A 23,292-nucleotide genomic window follows, 5' to 3' on the forward strand; every position below is an offset into this window, starting at 1 on the left:
CTTCTTCCACTGTGCTCTTTTATACTCTCTATGCTTTTGTTTAGTATTTGGCTTTTCAAGGCAGGGTTCTCTGTGTAGCCTTCGCTGTGCTGGAAATTGATTTGTAGACCAGGTTAGCTTCAAACTCAGGGATCTTCCTGTCTCTGCCTCCCCAGTGCTGGGATTAAAGGCATGCACCACCATGCCCTGCAAATATCCCAAGTCAAAATTTGTATTTAAATTTTGTCAAGGTAGAAGTGGGATTCCACCAGCTCTGACTTCAGGAGTGAGCCACTAGAGACTGTGGACTGCCTCTGGGCTCAGCCGATATGAGAGCACATCGAGAAGATACTTCCTCTCCTTCTATGATGTGCTCCAACTTCAGCTGATGAGGTGAACTCAAGGAAAACCATAAGGAAAGGCAAGAGTCTACAATCGCAAGTTTCAGCCATCTGCTAGTGGCATGTACCTGGCTTTTCCCAATGGGAGTCCTGTCCCACACCTTGGTAGAAAGCTCAGTGGACGTCTGTCTTCCCCAAGAGCACCTAGAATCTCAGAAAATAAATAAAGCAGCGGCGGCTGCTACTGCAACCTTGAAACACAAAACAGTGAAGGGTTTTTGTTTGGTTGCTTTCTTAAGATAAGGTTTCTCTGTGTAGCCCTGTCTTGGAATTCGCTCTGTAGACTAGGTTGGACTCGACTCACAGAGATTCACCTGCCTCTGCTTCCCAAGTGTTGGAGTTAAAAGTGTGTGTTGCTGCCACCTCCAGGCAACACTTAAGAGCTTGAAATCATAAAACTAGCCAGGTGTGCTGGCACATGGCTTTAATCCCTGCATTCAGGAGGCAGAAGCAGGCAGGTCTGTGAGTTTGGGGCTAGCCTGGTCTACATATTAAGTCATGGTTACATAGCAAGATCAAAGAAATCACAGAAGCAGGTGGAGGTTTATATTTAGATGACAAGTTCTCAGAAAATGTGGGCAACCTTGGCTTCACTCGTGTACAACACCAGAACTCTGGGGCCCTGGACTGTGAACACAATTTCTGGACACGGCATATCACCAGTTCTTGACTCCTGTTAAGTCAGCTCAGGAAAGTTCTTCACAGTTGGAAATAGGCAGACAGGTTCTCTCTCATGACAGGGAGCTTGGAATGGCTTAGGTTCATTTCCTGTCAGTTTCTCTGTACCAATACTGGTGTCTGAAATATTAGAATCTATCCCAGGCTCTGTGCTGATGAAAAGTGCCTAGGGCCCTTTCATCCATGGAAGATCCCACTTAAGAAAAAAACACACCACTTAGTCACTTAATTAAGCTCATTTTAATAAAGAGTATAGGAGTTTACAACCCAAACAATTATCCATAAAGACTATCAGATACATGATAGATCACACCCAGAAAGAACAACATAAATCCAACAGCCTGCAATGACAGGCATTACAAAAACTGCTGGGAATGACCTTCTGGTTTCCCCAAGATTGTTTGCAAGGTGAGGATGCCTGAGACCTGCTGACCTCAGCACTCCTTCCAGGCTGCTTACAGATCCTCACTCAAGCAACTCCAAATACTGCCAGCAGAGGGTGCTCACCTTCCCTCCTCGAAATACGCTTGGTCCTTGGCCTCTGTTATTTGGTTTCTGTTCCCTAAAAATGACATCAAATGTTCCATTCAAAATAACATCTTCAGGCCCTGTGGTGCAGGTCACCACTGTCCTCCCAGTTCCACCCACAAGAAGGCGCTTACTTGGGAAGAATGCTCAAGCAATGGCTAGTCAACTCCCTCACCACAGATGCAAACAACTCCAATGCTAAATTTGGAGGTTTTGGCAGAGGGAACTGAGTTACTGGTGCCAGCTGCCTGTGGTCCCTCCCCAGTCCTCTTCAGATGATTAACTGAAGGGCTGGAATTAACCCCACGAAGGAAGCAGGAGGATGCAGGTCTGCGCACACAGACACTGAGAAACCCTTCTCATAAGAATCTTTGGTAGATTTGCAGAACACAGCAGGCACACCATTTCCAAAGGAAAATATTCTACTGTCTCCCATTACCTCAGAGCCAAAGTGCTGGAGACTGGACATGGGTCCTAGCAGTCTAAGCATGTGGTATCAGCCAACCCTGACCTATTTTTGACTGATGCTGAAAAATCCATTCTGAAATTCCTTGCCAAAGGAAATCCGATCCCCTTTGTGTATATATACACGGTTCCACCACAAGGCGGCACAAGTAATGTTTACTATCAACTCAGATCGCCAGAGGGTGAGGTTCTGAACTATAGCTGACAAAACTAAGGGAATTACAAGTTACAGAGACTTGGTAGTTAGCAGGCCATATGTAGTCAATATTTAGCCTGTGTGTGTGTGTGTGTGTGTGTGTTTTGAGACAAGGTCTTGCTATGTACCCCAAGCAGGCCTCAAACTCACAGTGAACCTCTTGCTTCAATACAGGCATGTGCCCCCATGAACAGCACTTAGCTATTTTTGCTCTTCTAGAGTCCACTCACATATGTACTCATTCTAGAGCTATGTAGGATCAGGGGGCAGAGCGCCCTCTGGCTACATCTCCAAAGAGGAAAACTGGGTCCTGCCAACCTTCCTCTGTCCTTGATTCTAGGGGAAGGTGAACCATTTCACTGCTAGATTGTCAAGGCTGGCCTGCATCCTAAAATGAGATTTTAGAGTAGCCACCGTAAACTAGTGTGACAGTTCACCACCCACTTATTAGTCGGGTCAAATAGGAGAATGCTGAGGGAGGAAATTAAGGGAGAGTAGAAATGGGGAGTGGGGGGCACAAAGATCTCTGGGAACAGAATAGAAACAATTTACAACTAGACACTACTTTTTATTTTTAAGCATTTTGAAACCTTTTCTTTAGTTATATTTTATTAGGCTTTCAAGTGTTCTGGTGGTCAGAACAAAACAAATATTGATTGACAAAGATCATCACTCAAATAACATGATTTCACTTACAACCCCCAGTGTTTAATCTTTTAGTGAAGCACTGGAAGGCTCGGAAACAGGGTGGCCATGGAAAGTGTCAAGACGCTCCCGCCTTCTTCCGCTGCACTCCTGCAAACTACCTGCCATCAAAATGCTTGATTCTGATTAAAAAAATGCTGTAACCAGCAACTGTTTGGGAGTTGACTGGGATGTGTTCTAAAGGTTGAATGCAAAAGACACAGCAGGGAGCAACATCTCTTTACATTTGAGGGACCCAAATGGACTCCACTGGAAGTTGCCCCATTCCTGTTGGAGAGAGCACTTCATTTCCTCCTCCTAAGTTTCCTATTTGAAATAATGCATATATATATCATACAATCTGATACATGTTTTGATTATTTTCATTTACAGAATAAAAATACAGAATTTCTTATCATCAGATCACTCTAATACTTTATGCACCAGTGAGGAGTGGCTGAAAACACTGACAAGCACATGGTCCAACACTTAATAAACATACAACAGGCCAGAAAGACAACATTGTTGAATGTTTACAAGATCTCAGTTACCAGATGAAATTGAGATACAACATGGGTTAGTGAGTAGAAGACGGTTCAGTTAGCACACATGCATGCACGCACGCACACACACACACACACACACACACTGGGGCCTGCACCAGTACATAGATCTTCAACCCTACCAGTGAGCCAAGACAAAACAACCTGTATGAACTAAAATTTGCTTTTAGAACCAACTTTCCTCATTTCCATGGCTAGATTGTTCACCATCACATGATGAACAATTTGTGTGCTCTCTCTCGTCTCCTGGTCCTGGAGTAAATCCAGGGGTTGCACATGCTAGGTAAGCATTCTACCACTTAAATACAAAACCAGCCCTCTTTAAATTTCAATATTAAGGTCCGGCTAAGCTGCTCAGGCTGGTCTTGATTTGAACTCACAATTGTTTTGCCTCGGTCTCCCAAGTATTGGGATTGTAGGTGTGCCTGCCACAGATGTTCACTTCTTATTTATTTATTTTTGGTGCTAACCATGGATTTGGCGCTAAAGAGCTGTATTGTAAGCCTAAGAAATTAGTGAGACATTTTCCATGACACATAAGTTAGCTCAGTTAACAGTGCTCATTAGTCAGCTAATAGGAGGAACCAGAGCCTCACTGTGCCAGGCTCCACCTGAGCTGTGTCCTCAGTCTGCCGCATCATTTAGGAGTTCATTAGTGCACGATGCGGCTTCAGGCTTTATCTAAAGATATTCTGACTCATCTCTTCCTACTGAGTCAAAAATTCACAATTTTCTGTGTTTCCTATGAAATATAAAAGCGACTCACACACAGCAGAAATTAAAACAAAGTACAGTACTTCATTGACACTGTTCCTCTTCCTTATTATTAAAACTGTTAGAGTATGGTCACTGGGAATTTACAATTGATTCGTAGACTTTACGCACTCCTAATTCCCCGTAAAACAAACTTTCCAGGTTTCCACTCAGGATGGCATCCCACCAGGATACCTGATCATTCAATTGCACACTGATCCTGTAATCCAGACTCTTCCTTCAGAACTCATGAGTTGGCTAGTCTCTTGTCAGATTTCCTTCACAAAGTGCCACAGAGGAAAAGACAAGCTGCATGTGGTCACACTCACTCCTGAGTAAAAGACGACAGGTAGGCTTCCTACTCAGTAGATGAAAAAGGCCTCAAGCCCACACTTCACAAACGATTCAACTATATAAAATAAGGAGTGCATGATTTTATTCTAATTTGGACCTTGTGAATTAAAATGACTGTATGATTAGATGGAGTGATACAGTAATCAAAGTTAGAACAGTCTGCAGCACGGTTACGAAGCTGATGCTGACCTTGCATTCTGAAATTTCTATTCATGAGATGGGTCCTTGTATGTTGCCAAAGCTGGCCTTGAGATGCCAGGCTCAGGCTGTCCTGTCTCAGCCTTCTAGCAGCTGGGACTACAGGTCTATGCTGCAACCTGGAAAGAACTGTGACGTCAAGTGAGGACCCTGTCAACAGTCCCATGCCGTTCACACATGCCTTTGAGAACTTCTCCAGAAAACAAGTGTGGGAAGACTGGTCGCAAAATTCCGTGTATATCCCAAACTACTCATTTAACAGAAAGACCAGTTTGTATCCACTAGTATTCAAAACGTTCAAAAATATTAACTGAGAAAGCAAATTCCTAGAGAGAATAGTTAGCTTTACTGAAGTGTAAGGGAGGTTTCTGGTGGGGGCGGGGACCCTGACATACTGCCGGTTATTTAAACAGGTGGAGAATACCAAAAAGAGAAGTACTAAAAAAAGTTCCCTTTCACCCTCTTAAGACAAGCTTTCGCTCACTGGCTGGCCTGAATCTTGCTATGTAGACCAGGCTGACCTCAAATTCACAGAGATCCACCTGTTTCTGCCTCACAAGTTCTGAGGTTAAGATGCCTGCCACCACACCAGGCAAAAAGTAACCATTCTTATGTTAACTGCCAAGAGTCCTGGGCTTTATTCTATTATTTCTGGGTGTACTGAGGACAGAACCCAGGGCATGGTGCATACAAAGCATGTATTCTTCCACCAAGTTGTACACCCAGACCCCGACTTTCAAATTTAAAGGACATCACAACCAAATGATTGCAAGAGCAGCCTGGCATTTAGGCTTCATTACTGGGCAAATTTTCGGTAATTCTTTTATTTTTGGGGACAGTGTCTCAGGTAGTCTAGGCTGACCTTGAACCCCTTTCCTGCTTACAGGAGTATGCTCCCATGCCCAGCTCCTAGCAATTTTTCTATCACTAATCTAGCTTGATGAACTCTCCAGAGTTCCCCGAGCAAGTGGAGGAACTATGCTAGAAGTTGTAAGCACACACCCTGAGTATGGTGCAGGCTGTCTCCATGAAACTCGGCTTCCTCAGCAGAAACCTCCCTGCAGAGTCATGGGCTTTCTTTTAAGGCACTAAAAATGAATGGTATGAAAACACAGGGATGAGTCAGAGCTCTCCAGAAATAAAAACGCACTTCTGAAAACACAGCCAGTCACCTGTCTGTTCTACTTTAACATCTGAATGGAACAGCTAATTTAAAGATCTGCAAGGACAGCTGACCAGTGCTTTCTCATCTTCAACTTCTAGAGGCAACAGAGGTGTATGGGGGAGAGTTTGGGGAGAGAAAACAGACAACGTAATTTTGTGGCTTAGGGTCCTGATTAATGAATTTCATAACAAAGGTACCCAGGAAGGATTCCCAGTGACTGCAACACTAAAGATGCTCTTCCTCTGTTGCCAGGGAAAAACAGAAGGACCAGTGACTTTTTTGGGTGGGAGGAGAGGGTGTTGAGATATGGTGGCCTGGAATTCAGTATGAAGACCAGGTTAGCCTCTAACTTGTGGTAATTCTCCTGTCTCAGTTTCTCAAGAACTAGGATTACAAGCATGAGATACCATGTCCAGTTTTAGATATTTGATTTTTCAAAACCAGGTAAATGGAATTTTAAAAATTCATTCTGAAACCTCATTTTCAACAGAATCGCCCCATATGGTCCAACAACTTCAATTTTACCATGAGAAAAAAATGCAAATAAAGCCAAGGTTCAAGTCAGGTCAACAGGCAAATACAAGGAAATGATTGGATAATGGAGGTAGGCATGGCGGTTTCACTCTAAGGAAAAAGGTTTCTTGTATGCATGCACACGCATGTATCCATTCTAGTCTAAAAAGTGAACTGTGGGAAGGCAGAACGAGCTTTTCCCACCTGTGTGCTCTTCTGCATGACAAAGAATCTGACTCACATCATGCACCAGACATCTGTGCACACAGGCCAGCTTGGCTCGTATAGACTCTGTGACAGATCCCAGAATCCTCTGAGAGCTGCTGGCTCCACAGGAACGAATAATGAGGAGCTGAAGGACTAACTTTTTCAGATGTGCAGTAGGTTTATATTGCTGTTTTTTTTTCTTCTTCCTAGAAATCTCTGTTCCAAGAGTGTCGCTGAATGCTGGAGGGATTCATCTTGACTCTTTGATCCAAGCACCTCCCCACAGGAGCTGCTGGCCTTCAAAGTTGTGGTGTAATACAGCCCCTGTTAACAGGGGGTAAAATATTCCTGGATTAAAAAGGTGTCTGGGCAGAAAAGAATCAGAGTTCAGAGTGCAGGTGGAATGCCTATATGAAGGAACAGCAATGCAGACAAGTCCAGAAATGAGCATGAATAAAAGCAGGGAGTGTAACCTAAAGAGCTTCTGCTCTGAGGCAGGGACTGCAAGGTCACAGTGGCTACTCCCTGAAAGGCCAGCCAGGAGTGGTGTGACAGGTGCTGGTTGGGTAGGTGGAGGCAGGCCACAGGCTGGTCTTGTGCCTATGGTTTCTGTTTGCCTGCTTTTGACGGAAAGGGCGCTAAAGAGAAAGGGTCGGCAGCAGGCAGCTCTGTAGTCCTGGAGGACAGAGATGTGACAGACACAGAGCCAGCTAGCAACTGCTTATTGCTCTGTGAAACAATCTTGTAGGCAGCGATGGGCTGAGCTTCTGGACTTGGCTCATCTTCTGGGCTATAGTGTCGGGAATATTTGGATAAAGCCTGGGGGCGGAATGGCTTGCCAGCCATAGGCCCGGAGAAGGCTTCTTTTTGGGACTGCAGTCCTCTGTTTCTGTCAGTAGGATGACTCCCAGATTCCAGGGGAGATCCCCGGGGAGAGCTGCTGTCAAAATGGTCTGCCACCTGGACAGAGTGGGAGGGGAGACCGGCCTGCTGTGCAAAGCCAGTCACAGGATACTGCACCTGGGCAGGGGGGTACATGGCTCTATCACGGCCTGGAAGCAGGAGCCCTTCACTGGGCTGACTAAGGCTGGCCTGCACCGGCAAATCCTGTGAGGAGCCCTGCACAGCCAGTAACTCCTCCACGCTCCTTTTCTTGGTAAAAGGAGCTCTGGAGAACACGTCCACCTCCTCTGTCTGGGAAGGAGCTATACTGCCCTTGGAGACAAAAGGGGCTTTGGAGAAAATGTCCACGTCATCTGCTGGAACCAGTGAACTCCTGAAGGGGGCTATGGCAAAGACATCAGGCTCTCCGAGACCATCTGAGGCCTGCTGGTTGACTGGCAAGAATTGGCTCTTTTTCCCACCTCGTCCCCCTTTTTCTGGCTCAGCAGACACTCCAGGCTCAGTGAACAGGGTGGCTTCTCCCAGCTTCCCCTGAGGAGGTCTGCAGCTCTCATCCTCCTCTTCAGACTCCAGAAGGAGAGGCCGAGACCCGCTGCAGTCCAACATGTCCCCCTCCAGGTCAGTGCCCTCCTCCTCGCTGCTGTGGAAGGAGCTATTGCTGGAAGGGCCCTCTCGGGCCAGGGAGTCAGACTCTAAGGTGTTCTGAGTCTTTGTTCCAGAAATTCTGCAGGGATCTGGATAGAGGGCGAGGCCTTTGGCACCCACAGGTTCTTTAAAGTGCTCTACAGTAATTACAGGACAAGGACTGGGTTCTCTCTGGAGACCTAGAAAAGCATAAAATTTAGAATTAATGTGGAGGCTGGGTCAAAACTTTCTGGAACATTTAATGGTCAACCGAGGAAGATACATTGTGGAATCAAATGATAGATGTTGAAAATGGAAAAACAGAAAAATAAAAAATCAAGCAAGGTAAATGCACACAGACTGAAGACACAACCACCATCTCACACTTTGGATCATGATAGACACAATGAGCAGGAAAGGTGAAAATGTTAGGCACACAGACATTCAGGGCAACTAGGCAACACTCCTACTTGCAGGCCAGGCACAGACACCTGCTCTACCTGTCTCAGCGCCAAACGGAAACAAGTTCAGTCATTCCTCTCCACATAAGTCAGACAGTCTGGGGCTATGGAGAACCACTGCCCGGGGATGAACGGAACTCCATGTGCAGAAAGACAGCCCCTCTGACAGGCAGAACTCGGCTGTCAGTAAATGCATGCTTACTTGATGACACACTGCAAGCAGTGCTCACAGAGCATTTGGTGCCTGATGCAAATATGGAGGGTACTTTCTGAGTCATACCAGATGACATCAACTTTAGCTGGAGTGACCCTAGAATTTTGTTGTTAGTGTCCCAAGTTAACAATGATCTCTGATTAATGAATCTGCCATTAAGTTCTTTATGCAGAAATACTAGCAAACTCCAATGTACTAGCCCAAGTGGTAATGTAGGTAGAGGTGCCTCTGGGTGCTCTGGCATTTAAATCAAATAGACAATTATCAGAATGCAATAGAGCTTACCTTCCAAGAAATATTAGCAGGTTAGAAGTATGTCATTGGGCACATGTTAGCAAGAGGGTAGGAAAAAGGCATATGTAACTAAGCAAGAAGAATCCAGAGAAAGGGCGGGTGGGGGTGGGGTGTAAAGGACAAAATATATTTCACTATAGGCTCAAAAAAGACATACCACCAGAATGTCCCAACCCACCAGGATACTAACTATTGGCCATCCCCTCCCAACAGGGGCCCCCTCCCTCCAATGAGTACCTTACCAGGCAGGGACTTCTGCTACACATTGCCCTCTACTAACATTCTCGCTTGAACTAAGCACACAGCACAGAGGAAGGGGCCACAAAGTTGGTTTATTGGAAAACCAGTCACTTAGCAAGAATTTGCACTGTAGAGAACACAAAGAGGGGGCTGAGCATTTTATTAGAAGACACTATAAAAAAAAAAAAAAAAAAGAAAAGAAAAGAAAAAAGAGAAGAAAAAAAAAAGACACTCTACAAAAATACCGTTTTCCTGAATCCTGTAACTTATTTTAAAGAAGTGCTTCATTTTAATCAGCTGACAATAAAGAATATCTAGAAGGTTTCCCCCTTGCTGTTATTTCCTTTTCTAATTGTTTGGACACAATAAATTCTGAACTCAAATTTTAAGTTGAATTGTTTGGTACAGTGTGGCTTTTAAAATAATATTTGAAGAATGTGATTTTGAAGAGAATGAAGTTTCCTTGTACTGTAAGTCTACTGCATGTAGTCAAGTGTTGACACAGAAACCAGTGGAGAAGAAAACTTCCTGCTCGCTCACAGTGTATATGGGCACAACCCTAATTTCCCAGGCAAGAGAACTGAGATTAGATTTGTCTCAGAGATACCCAGCTAACAACTTCTGTGGGGGAACTAGATTAAGGGGGAAAAGAAGGAACCACTAATTTTTAAAATAAAACTCACCAAGAAATGTAAGAGACTCCTGAGAGTCCATAGGCTATTTCTTCTTCTCTATGTTAGTCCATAGCCTCCGCTGACAAAACTAAGGCGCATTTCCTCTCCTTTCCAAAACTACCTGAATGCTGCTGCTTTCCACTGGCTATGCAGTGGAGCAAAGCAACCTTTCACACAGATGGATAAAGGTGAAGCCAGCGGTGACTCCTGGTAATATACAGACCAAATGGATAACGACACTGCTTCTACTGTAGTCGGTGATTTGAAGGAACTGAACTTGGATTCATTCAAACCAAGTCATTTACAGACGGCAAATGGCATCTGTCTCCCTAGAGACCCAGGGCCTGATGCCTTCAATGCTAGATTACATTCTGAGAGCTATGAGGTAGTAAGGTGAGAACGCCCCCATTCACATGGGACCAGAAGAACATGCCCACCCCATGCAAACTGCTTCTGTCAAGTAGTAGGCTTTGAGTCCAGAATCCAGGAGAAAATCCACCAACTCAGGACCCCTTTGAATTTTGAAGTAAATGGTAAGGTATTTTATATTTAAAACACCAACAGCTTTTAAAAGTTCAGAATCAGCCGGGTGGTGGTGGCGGCCCACGTCTTTAATCCCAGCACTCGGGAGGCAGAGGCAGGCGGATCTCTGTGAGTTCGAGGCCAGCCTGGTCTACAAGAGCTAGTTCCAGGACAGCCACCAAAGCTACAGAGAAACCCTGTCTAGAAAAAACAAACAAAGTTCAGAATCAACTGGGTGTGGTGGCACATGCTTTAATCCCAGCACTCAGAAAGCCAAGGCAGATGGATCTCTGTGTGACCGAGGCCAGCCTGATCTACACAATCAGTTATAGAGTGAGAACTTGCTCTAAAAAAAAAAGGTTGGAGTTATAAAACCCTGCAACATCAAGTCTGAAGGGAGCACCAGTCTCTCACTGTTTAAAAGAGGGTCACAGCTATTTCCTCCGTCTCATTACGAACCTTCTTCAGGCTGCAGAAGTGCATCTAATGGGGCTTTCCTGAAAAGCCTGTCTCCCAACCTTTCTCGGAGGTGAAGTGTGACTTAGGTAGAGTGACCAGGCCTAGCACTTTGATGGCCAAAGAAATATTAAAGACTATGGAGGCCCTACATGCCTGCGTGACTTCAGAGACCTGATGGTGGCGGCAGGGAAACAGCAGAGCTCGGGGAAGATTCATAAGCTCTTCCCGGCAGTGAAAGGTATGGCTGTCACTCACATTAGTGTATGGATGTGCAGTGAAGGGCCTGGAGCCAATGCAGACTACCTCTGAACAGCCCGTCCTAGGGATCCACCCAACTTATCCTCATGCCTTGGTCGAGTTATATGGCTATCAATGACAGCCACAGCAGATACTTTGTAAGCAAAGAACTTAAAAAAAGAAAAAATCTAGCCTGTTCTCCTAGTCCAGGACTTGGCCTCAGAGTGTACAAGGCTTCTGTTCATCATGAGGCATTCTCTTATAATTCCCTCAAACTGGGTTATGTCTCCTTTTGTTTTCAAAACTTCTAGAAATGACTCCATCTGGCTCCATTTTGAGTAAGTTAACACAAATTTCAGTAGAACTTGCACACCCTGGGGAATTATCCTCACCATCCCCTGAATTATCCCAGAGGTCAAAGTGTGGCATTCTTGAGGATACTGACCCCAAAAATGCTATCTGACTGACAGTGAGGTCATCAGAGTGCTCTCTAGAAAAGCAAAATCTAAGATTAGAAAAAAAATGTTATTACTGTGTGTGCACACAGAAGCATGTGCCTCAGTACTCAAGTAGAGGTCACAGGACAGTTTGCACAAGTCAGTCCTCTCTTCCACCCCATGGGTTCCATCTCAGGTCATTGGGCTTGGCACAGGCACTTTTACCCAAAGAGTCATCTGGTTGGCCCCTAATCTGAAATTTAAATTTCAGGCTGGATACTCTTTAGTGTAGTAGGTCTGCACTGTAACAGAAATAATGGTGACAGGAAACATCAATGACAAATTCTTGCCAAAGTTCTGAAGTAATGGCTTGGGTGTCTCATACACACAGAGACTGAAAAGCACCCTGATGAGATGTGTGGCATCAGTTGAAATTTGGTGTCTCAGAACCAAATGCAGGAGCCATGGTCTCAGTAGCCTGCAGTTCCCACAACCTTCAGTGTTCATCATGAGCTTGAGCATCTGGTGATCCCTTATGCGAGGCAGCAGCAGGAAAGCCCACAACTGGATGCCAGGCAGAATAAAAGAAAACCATTTCTCACTGGGCATAAATATATTCTTGCCATCCTAGTGTTTAATTCAATTAGCCTGGGTGGATGAAAGACTAAATTAGAGGAGGGCAGCTGCAAATTGGTGCCATTCTGTCATCTAAGTATGACCCCGGCTAATGTGTGTTTGCAGGTTTCTCATTCTTGACCATAAGGTTCTTCATTCTCTAAGATGGTCATAGCTCATCAAACCTAGGGACATCTCACAGGTGTCCACTGTCCTTTCCTCAGGACATCTTGCACAGCTGCCCATATTTTTCTAGTCCACTGGTGTTTGCAGCCACTAAAGAATGTGCTCAAGTCCTTGTTATATTTCTTCAGGAATATAACAGCTACCTTAAGTTATTTATACATCTAAACATCATGCACTCGTTTGAACAGATAAAAGCTTTATTCCTCTGTATGTTTACATAAGAAATTTGTTTACAGACTTATTTATACAATACTCGCAAAGCAGTGTTCGTTGTCACATTTTACTGCACAAGAGAGCTCCATTACATCACTCTGCTCTAAGGTAAGAACCCATCCCGGTGACAACGCGTGTACAACAAGGCAGAAGAGAATACCCACTGACGTGAATTCAGGACACTGCATCAAAGTGAGAACCAAGGAAGGACTTCCCTCCTAGCAACTGGTTACCCTTTGGGATCTCTGCATGAGTTAGCATTACCCAAGCAGCCTCCAGGCCTTCTCCCTCCCACTTAGTGAAAGGAAACCCAGGGGAAACTACATAGTATATCTTGTTACAGACTGAAGTGAAGGCCATCAGGGATTCATTCAGTTCACAAAAGCCAAGCACATCTAACTTGGGGAACATTATCATTGTGGAAAGGAGAGGTCTAATTTTGCACTGGTAAAATTAGTCTCTAGAGAGGGATAGAAATTAGTTTGCAGTATCTGAAGTGTTTCACTAAACAGCCACTCTAAAAATTGTCAGGCAGCCTCTGATTTACTTAACTCAGTCTTCTGGGTGATGCTGCCATTCACATCCAAACTCTATGACAGTGACAACAGACCAGGAAGGTTAGACTCTTGATGCCAGAGGAACCTTGCTACAGATTTTAGCTCAGCCTAGGGTGTCTACAGCATTCATTTGTTCCCTGAGCATGGGCCCCTATGCCCATCACAAAGGTCTCCTCATTCCCAGGGCACTGCTGAAGACAGAACTAATCCTGACCTGAGGAAAGACTATGCTGGTTTGAATCAAAACACTTTATACCAGAAATGAGAACTGCAAACCAAAAAATATCACATCTTAAGAAAAACAGGTTCCCTTTTGGTTTGTTTTCTTCCAGTTATTAGAAATCTAAGTTCTAGAACTCCAATCTGATCAGGAGGAGTCACATACAAGGTGAAATGCCAAGGAGCACAGTGACAACCTCTTTCAGAGGAGTCTTAAAAACCTGTATCTTTAGCCGGGCGGTGGTGGCGCACGCCTTTAATCCCAGCACTCGGGAGGCAGAGGCAGGCGGATCTCTGTGAGTTCGAGACCAGCCTGGTCTACAAGAGCTAGCTCCAGGACAGGCTCTAAAAGCTGCAGAGAAACCCTGTCTCAAAAAACAAAACAAAACAAAAAAAACCCTGTATCTTTAAATTTCCTAAAGACCAGGGGACTGTAAACTTTCCTTTACTCAGTGTTGGTGAAATCTCTCTCAGTTATGAAGTCTTCTCTAGGAACTGCCTATGGAGTTTCAATCTGATAAGAGTGATCTTACATTTGGAATACTCAGTGTTCCTCTGAGGCAGAGGTGTCGGAGAGAAAACATAAGAAAGAATATACTTGTGGATGCTCTGAGTGAGGGCACCAAGAAAACAGCCATATTCTTTCTACCTTATCTGGCGATGTTATGTCCAAGGACAAGAGCTTAAAAACAACTCAGATGATACTGGCCTGCCTTGCTAGGATTAGTATTTACTTCCCAAGCAAAATATGTTTCCAAGCGGGAACAACCAAACACACAAAACATTTCTGATCTGTCTACTTCAGGAATCACTGTAACAATTATAATACTACTTAGAAGTGACTGCTTAAACCTCATCTCCTCTGAGGATCGTATTTTTAGAAACTTTAGGAATTAAATTTGGTTATCTGGGGGGAGGGATACCAATTTGTGATACTTTCTGGTACAGTAATTACTTCCACTCAGCAGAGAGAATAAAAAATATGCATACTGTATTTGCCTATATTTTAAACACAGATTAAAATAATAGAAATCTCTGGATTCTGTTTTACTGTAATAGGTAAGACTGTGTGTGTGCTTAATATTACAGAAGGAAAATCTATCTCCAAACTTTCAATGATGTGGGCTTTTATCCAGGTAACAACAAGTAGCATCAAGATTAAAACTGCTCATTCTAATCCTCTGTGAGTAAATGCTGGAGAAAGCTGTAGGAATGGCAAGAGCACAGAAGTTACCTGAAGGACATCCGGATTATATGACCCTTCATAGTCCTAAATACAACAGCATAACAATGCCATGCTTCCACTGACTCAGATATTACCTATCTAAAACCATCCTGGGTAAAAATCCAATACCAGTTCTGAGGGGTAAAATGCCTGTTCAAGGTCATAAGTCAGGGTCTGGACCACCCTGCCTTCATCAGTCAGGCCCGCAACAGTGAGATGAAGTAAATGGACTAGTGGACAGTCTGAGGCCCCTCGTATAGCAGTCTTGTTCTATGTATCTCCAGTTACCACACACCATGCTCTTCTTAAGCCACTCCCTCAACTTAGGGTGATGCAAAGGAAGGCTGTGCTGACCAAGTTACTAGAATGTATTTCTCTACAGGAAGCCTAAGCCTTACTCCTGAAGGATCAGCCTAGGTCTCCTGTCAATATCTCACCCAGACGTTACCATCTTCCTTGGAGAGAGTCTGTTAGTTTTCATTAGTGTCTCCATTAAGCCTTACTGAGCCAAATGACTACACAATATATCTCAATATAATTACAGGTGACACATGAAAGAATGGTTTAGAGATACTTAACCTAATTTCTAGACTGCACTCTTCATGACTGCAATTAAACTGAGAAAGTAGACATTTCATTATATTGCTAACGTTTCCATGAGAAAAAAATATAAAAACACAGACCTAAAACATTAGCCTTATTTAAAAATAAACATTTCCTTCATTAGTTTATACATTCTTTCTATGTCCAGCAAAGAGGACAAAACCATTTCCTGTCCACCAAGGGGGTAACCAAGTCCTGCTTCCCTGCAGCCCACTGTGGAGAGCTGGTCGTGACATCTCTTCCATCCTCGGCTGCACACTGTGCCTCCTCGCTCACCTGTGGACACCATGTCTTCTAGCACAGGCCTTTCCTCAGCTCATCTAGGTTCAGCTGGCACAGGAAGGATTTAAAGTCAGAAGGAAGACTGAGCGTCCACTCTTCCTGCTGTCACATTGCTGGAGACAATGGTGGCCCTCCAGAGGGCAGGCTTGCAGGCTCGTGCTGCTGTTGGTTCCCCACCACTTAAAGTGCAAATGTGAGCAAGAAACAAAGTAGTAGTAGAGAACAAGCAAAGAGATTTGGGGTTTTATTTGTACAAATCTGATGAACTTAAGAGTTTCCCTTCAGCCCTGGAGGATGGCATCGAGGAAGGGGTTCTTTGTGACCACTCCTCTTCCACAGGGTAAGTTTACAAAAGTGCTCTCAACATAAGGAAATGAAACACACCTGATGAGTAAGCACACGGGGTGACAGGGGAGCATGGTGTGCGAGTGCAGGGGTCTTTATTTAAATCTATGAACAACAGTCTAAGGTTAGTGAAGAGCTACTCTTTGTTTGGTTTTTGAACTCTAGGAAGCCAAGGAAAGCCAACTGCACATATTCCATCAGCGTCAGCCTTCTAGTTAAACACCAGAGGAGGAGAGTGGCCACAGTCAAACTGTGCCCAGCACACTCATCTCTGATTATCTGAAAATAAAAAACATGCTTGTTCTACAGAGACAGAGGCCTGCTGAGAGCTTAGAGCAAGACATACACTCTACTTAAAACAGTTCCATGTGTTACACTATAGGACTGCTATGTTGTATACAAGCAAGAGATCAAAACCCTGTACAGACACCTGATAATAGACTTGAAATGCCAAGTGGAAACAGAACTAGTCAGCATCTTCATTTATACACAATTTACAATATTTGATTCAAAATAAAAAAATCACAAGAAAAATACATCTGTTTTTGCTACAATTCCTTCCCTTCCCCATCCACCCCCCTCCCCCATGGAAAGTCTTTTAGTAAAAGGTATCATGTTCCCACCACTGTCTTGTTTTGGTCTAATTCTGAGATCCCAGCTTGGGCCAGGTAACATGGAAGGATGGCAATGCTTGGTATTTCTATCACATACACATTTATTCAAGGATCTCAAGCACTTGCAGTCACGCCTCCAGATTTGAGAAATCACGATTCAATGAAGTCAGATAGCTAGACAACTAGACATCTGGGAAGATTGCATGAGCGCAAGATCACTTGGCTCAGTCTACTACCAAAAATGGTCAAAGTTGGCTGGCTAGAGCTGAGCTCAATTTCTCTTCACAAACACAGCTTATTAGTTTTGTCCTGTTTAAACTGCACACCTGTCTCCAGACTACTGCCTGGGGGTAAGACCAGCCATAGCTGTTGTGCCCTCATGATACTGCATCAGAATAAAAAGCAAGAATGGACACACATTCATCAGCATCTGGGAGGCGGGCTATAGGACTGACATGGGGCCATTCCTAGCAAGAATGAGACAAAGTGTCCGTTACAGGCTCAGTGACAGTCAAGCTTCTGAGTGGATTCCAGCAGAGGTGAAGCTCAGGGCAGCTAGCGCTTGAGTTACAATAATGCTATTGAAGATGGGGAATGAGAAAACACAGCAAACTAACAAGAGGAGCCGGCCAAGGAACGGATCTGGAGGATCAAAGATTTTTCTTTCCTTATCATTTCTATAGGAGAAGGCAAGGGGTAGGAGAAGGGGCTTGAGGGCCCCTAATTTGCAGATTTTTTTAAAAAAATCATTTTTCTCATAACTCCGTAATGAAAATGTGTATTACGACATGAAGGTTACAGAACTGCGTCTGCTATTGGCTCACGGCTACAGGTCTATGAGCTGATCCACCAGCAGCAAAGACCTGGCTAGGTTGGGAAGACTGGACTCAGAGCTCCCACTGCTGTTTCTAGAGTGCCCACCTGGAAGTGGAAAGATAGGGTTCAGTACAAAACACAGAGGGTAAGGGTTAGATGTGCAGAGCAAGCAAAGGAGAAAAAGAAAAACAAAGAAATCCAGAGAAGCAATATTTCACATTTAAAAAGTCTTACACGTTGATCTCTAAACCTAACTATTGGCTAGCCCCCACCTCCCACCAGAAGTTCACTCTAGGCACACCACAGTAGAGGCAGGACACTTCAGAGATGTCACTGGTGCCAAACCAACTCATTCGCCTAACAACTTCTGGCTGTCCACTAACCTCCCAACAGCAAGCCATCTCCCTAAAAAGTACAGATCCATTCCTGCTTTGGGGAGAATTAGTTATTAGGATACTACAGTAAGAACATGCTTTTAAAAATAACTATGTGGTGTGTTTCAGTGTTCCGTGCATGTTCAAATGATTCGCTCCACCAAAGAGGAAAAGAATGGTCCATAAAGTCCACTGATGCAGCAGACAGCAAAATACCACTGTTGGCTCTCTGGAAAGAACATCTATTACAGATTTTCTAACTATGATAAAAATGTTCAACAGTTCTGACACATACCTCGAGGCTTCTACCAATTAGAAAGCACTTTCTTTTGGCCTGACATTTCATAAAAACTAAGTCTTCTCTAAATAAACCCCAAGTCAACAAGGTTTTAAGCTACATATATCAGCATCTCCATCTGCCTCTCATCTTGGTTCAGCCTACACTAACTGCTATCATCCAGTGTCATTCACCAAATGGCAATGCTCCCATCCACCATCCAGGCTAGGAACAGTGTTTTGGTGACAACTGATGTCAAGCTCTTCTTTTTTCTCCAGTCTCTTTCTTACCTTGTGTGTTTTTGGTTATCAGTACAGGAATAGGGTCAAACTCATCTTCTGCCACCTTTTCCGAGCCCTCAGCGACACCGAAACCTGAGATGAGATTACTATCTTCTGCAGCTTAATACAGAATGCAAGCACACAGCAGAAACAACAGAAGAAGAGATTAGCAAATGAGAGAATAGGAAGGAGGCACCATGCCTTCAGCCATGAACAATCACTGTTCTTAAAGGTGAAAGCACTTATTTTTCTGAGTTGAAATAAAAGTAGAAAACTGGAAAATACAGGTATATAGAAGCAAAAATCTTTAGAACTCACAATGCCAAGATTTTATAAATGGTTAAGAAATGTACTTCAGTACAGGAGAAGAAATCTCTACTCTGTAGAAGACCATTAATTACAGCTGTGAGGTTATCTCTGAAATGCCACTATCTTTATTGAGCCAACAGAGGCCTGACTAACAACACCTGAAACACTAAAAGCCTTGGGCAGGAGATGAGAAAGGAGCAACCACGTAGAGGCTGGGGCACAGTTTGGTGGTAGAGAGTGTGTGTGTTCTAGAAAGTGCAAGGTCCTGAGTTTGACCCATGACTCAAAACCAACAATGAAAGAGAAGTAACCAGTATGTACAAGGCAAGCAAAACGTCAAGACTCCCTGCTCTGTACAAAAAAAAAAAAAAAAGACTTTAAAATAATTCAGAATACTGGGGTACAAAAGACGCCAGCCTAAGTTTCTTAGACTATCCCCCCCACCATTTTTTTTTTTTTTGGTCTGTGGTTGTTGTTCGTTTGTTTTGCTTGAGACAGTTTCTCATTATGTAGCTCCAGTTGCCCTGGAACTCAGAGAAATCAGCCTGCCCCTGCCTTCCCAGTGCTGGGGTTAAAGGCACATGCCACTACTATTCTATGTTATCCATTCTAATTAAAGCTATGCCCCAGCAAATGCTAGCTAGCACTTATTTGGCAGACAATGCTTCTCTGTGGTTACACATTGCTACTAACACATTTCTGCCAGCCATCGATAGCTATGCAGGTAACTTCCTGTGCCAGCTGTAAAACAGAAGCAGCAATCTTCATTGCTACCCATGAGTTCATTGATTTTAGTCAGCTCTGGAGGATTCCTTCTTGAATTTCCTTTGCAAAGGGCTTAACCTGTTCATTTGCTAATACTCCTTAAACAAAGAAATAAGTTTGCCATGTGCAAGGGAGCTATCACCACAAAAGACCTCAGAGCCCAAAGCAATCTACTCTACCTGCAAAATCTCAAACCAAACCAAGCCAAGACTAAGAAGTAAAAATGACAGGTTAGAGCAAGAAACTCAGTAAACAATTATGACTCAAAGACAAAATAATATTCAAAACTTTCACAAGTTCAATTTTTGAGGAATGATTTTTGAGGGCTGTGTTTCTTTACATTTAAAAACCTTGACTCAGATTTGATGAAATGACTTTACTTTCCAAGGCCGATGAATAATCATATTAATAATCACAATCAATCAGTTGGCTCATTCATTTATGTGTTCCTTAAGGCACGGGGCTATCAAAGCTAACATGGAATAACTGTATCCTAGTTTTTGTCAGAAAGTGAACCCTATCCCTATCTGTAGTTGCTAGGGCTTATTCACTACTCTGAGAAGAACTATAACAGTGGCTAAGGATACAAACCCATATTTTCCATAGAAGTGGACAGCTTTTGATAAGGGGAACTCCCCAAAATACATGTGGGCCCAAGAAAGACTTTACCTTTGTGAGTGGGAGCAGAGAGTGCTATGGGGGCGAACTCTTCCAGAAGGTCAGCAGTGGGGTTAGAAAGCAGAGAGCAGTCAAGCAGAGAATCGTCCCCAGTGAGAGAGTCTGAGTCCAGTGACCAGCATCCCCGCAATGGCGGCATTAAACAGCACACAATAATATTGTGAGGTTCTATCTTGACTTTTAAATTATTGCATTAAAAGCCACATGTACAAGCCAAGGTGCAAAAAGAAAGTCAAAAGAAACATGCTAAGCTCTCTGAACTTCTAACCACAAAAACATGCATCCTAGATTCTACTGGGTAGCAAACATAAATGTAAGATTTTTTTAGTTTAGAAGCTGCTAATCAAACAAGTTTGTGATTCACATGTCAATACAACTTAACAACCCAGGTCTCAGCAAACATCATTTGGAAAGAGAACTTTGTAACTAGAATTTCACTTAACTATTCCCCACTCAAGAAGAAAAACTACAACTTAGCGAAGTGCTGAAACTGATCAGGAAGGAACCCTCCAGCCACTCCCACGTTCCCATTCAAAATGCCTTTCTTTTATTCTCTAAATTTAAATTCTCCTTTGAAAATAGTGTATTCTTTTATCTAAAGAATTGAGGAAGGTAAAATTCAGAGATGAAGCATTTGAGCAGGGAGTGTTTCCTGAGAGAAAACATCCAAATGAGGTAAAATAAGAGGAACCATGGTGCCTTTGGGTGATATTTTTCCCACAAGCATTAACTTATTATCTCTCTAAGGCACACACTCAGAGAGTCTTATTAAGGTAATTAGGTTCACTAAAACAAATGCAAACAGATTTATTTGTGTGTGGCTAAGGATTTGAACAAAGAATGAAATTTTCAAGTAAGAGCGAAAGCAACACTGGATCCAAGGACAATTTCAATTCTGCCTAAAAGTGAAATGAAAATCACCTTTAGATGGCGAAGCCCTACTCTGGAAAAGAATATCAACAGCAGGAGATGAACGCATGGATCCAGATGCCAGTACTGTGTACGGTGAGATTGAAGACGTCTGCCTAACAGTTGGAAGGGTTAAGGCAACCGTGTATCTGAGCAGACTTGTATTAAAGAGGTAGAGGGAACCTGCCACCAGTAAAGAGAATCTTTTTTTTTACCCTTTCTAGTGTTGGGGATTGACTGATATGCAATATGCAAGCACTCTGTCACTGTGCTATATCCCCAGGCCTGGGGAAAGAATATTGAATAATAAAATTCTGTCACCAGAGCAAGCCCAAGAGTCACTCTTAAGAAAAACATGGCTCCAAAAAGTACTGTTTTCAGCACAAGAACACACTCAACATCCAGAAGTTAGGACTGTAAGAACAATTCATTGCATCCAGTGTGAAACCAACCAGAATGTCACAAGTGGGAAGACCTGCTCTGAGGTTACTGCACTGACCAGCTCTGCAGCGACATGAACCCTGACTGACCTGTGCGGTTTGAGGTCACAGACTCCGTCTGAGATGGGAGGCGCTGAGCAACAGGTGGCTCCAGTCCAGGTATGAGACTCTCAACAGCAGCATCGGCCTTTTCTTTTGTATTGGGGGCATTAACAGTGGAGAGGAAAGGGTAAGAAAAAGAAGTCAGGTGCTGCTCAGTAAAACCTGTGAAGGCTTGCTTCCACAAGTCTCAGGCAAGCTGCAGAGCACAGCTTATCTCTGCCACTGTCTGGGCTTTGATGACTGAGCATGCATGTCCAAGGCTAACAACCAGGGAGGTGCAGTGATCATCAGCTCCTACAAATAAGTGTGGGATACAAGCAACTTTCAAGTAGCAAATTCTCCCATGTCAGAAAAGAGTGTCTTCAAGACAGGCAATGGTGGCTCGCACCTGTAACCCAACAACTACGGAGGCTGAGACAAGAGACTGCTGTGAGTCTGAGGCAAGCTGGCTACAAAGTGCAATGCCCTACTTCAAAAAGCCAACGACGAAGAAAACAACTTTATTCACAATTGGGCATTTTTTCCCTCTAATGGGCCAGCTTTGGGGTAAACATCCTCCCGTATAATGCACAACCATCAAATGTACCCCACCCTATCCCATGATGTAACAGGGAAGTGCTCTGCACATGGTGATGTCTCACAGATGGAGGCCAAGGCATTCCTGAGCAATAGCATTTCTTATCTAAAGTCTACTGACGGAACCTTCCAGGAGTCCTAACATTTTATATGTTTTGCTTATACAGCATAAAAAAATAAAACAGACCAAGCCATTAATTGCTCTGGTCTATCATGGTGCTGAAATGTGAGGCTGACTCCCTGGTACGGGTATTAGTTACAAGCACTGACCTAAAGAAGAATCAGCTCAAATCTATTAAGTTCAGTGAAGCTCCCAGGGCCAATTAGAAACCAACTGTTTCACAAAGGTTTTGTTTTCCCATATTCTTCCTTATTCTTAAGAAATTTACTGGAGAAATCACAGGACATCAGTAAAGACCGGAGTTACAGGATGTGCACATGGGAAGCAGAAAAAGATACTTCATTTGGACTAGCTGAACAGAATTAACAGCCTTGACTGCTGGCTTCCAACCATGTACAAGGGCTACTCAGGGTACTTCTGCCCTCCATTCCCTCCCCATGCCAGAGCCCCCCGCCCCAACAGTGCACACACACACATAACAGGCATGACTAAAGGAGCAGACAGGGATTTTACCAGTCACAGCATCGGAAGTGCTGCCGAAAGGATCTGTCATAGGCAAGAGGTCAGGGAGCAGAAGAGAAGTATCAGGAGATTTGAGTCCCTCGATTAATTTTTCTAGATTGGGAAAGAGGTAAAGAAAAGGCAAAAATGCAATGAGATCATAAAGCAAGTGGATCATTTACTGTTCCACAAAAACACAGCTTAGGGATCCTCACTTTAAAGAATCACCATGAAAGCATAGATCATTAGTATATCATTAATAGCAAACTCTTCGAGGGCCAGCATGATGGTTCAGTGGGAAAAGTGCTTGCTACCACACGTGAAAAACTGAGTTCGATTCCAGGAACCTACCCAATGAAGGAGAGAACAGACTTCAACAAGCGACCCTTCGACTTCTACATATGCACTCACATACATACAACACAAAATAAGTAAATAAGTAAATAAATAAATAAATATGATTTTAAAAACTGCCTCTGCCAAGGCTTTCCAAATGAGAGGGTTAGAAAGGCTACTTCCCCAGGTGAAGTAGAAC

General features: G+C 43.7%; 1 protein-coding gene across 1 annotated transcript in view; it reads right to left on the reverse strand.

The window, feature by feature from the left end:
- Nucleotides 1–1,279: 1,279 nt before the first annotated feature.
- Aak1 (AP2 associated kinase 1) overlaps nt 1,280–23,292 on the reverse strand; it is a 168,293-nt gene continuing 146,280 nt past the window's right edge. The window contains 1 exon segment of the mRNA XM_038318093.2: nt 1,280–8,411. Within this exon segment, the coding sequence (XP_038174021.1) occupies nt 7,285–8,411 (1,127 nt within the window). The 3' untranslated portion in view covers nt 1,280–7,284.

Source organism: Arvicola amphibius, chromosome 2 (genome assembly GCF_903992535.2).
Source record: "Arvicola amphibius chromosome 2, mArvAmp1.2, whole genome shotgun sequence".
Lineage (NCBI taxonomy): Eukaryota > Metazoa > Chordata > Mammalia > Rodentia > Cricetidae > Arvicola > Arvicola amphibius.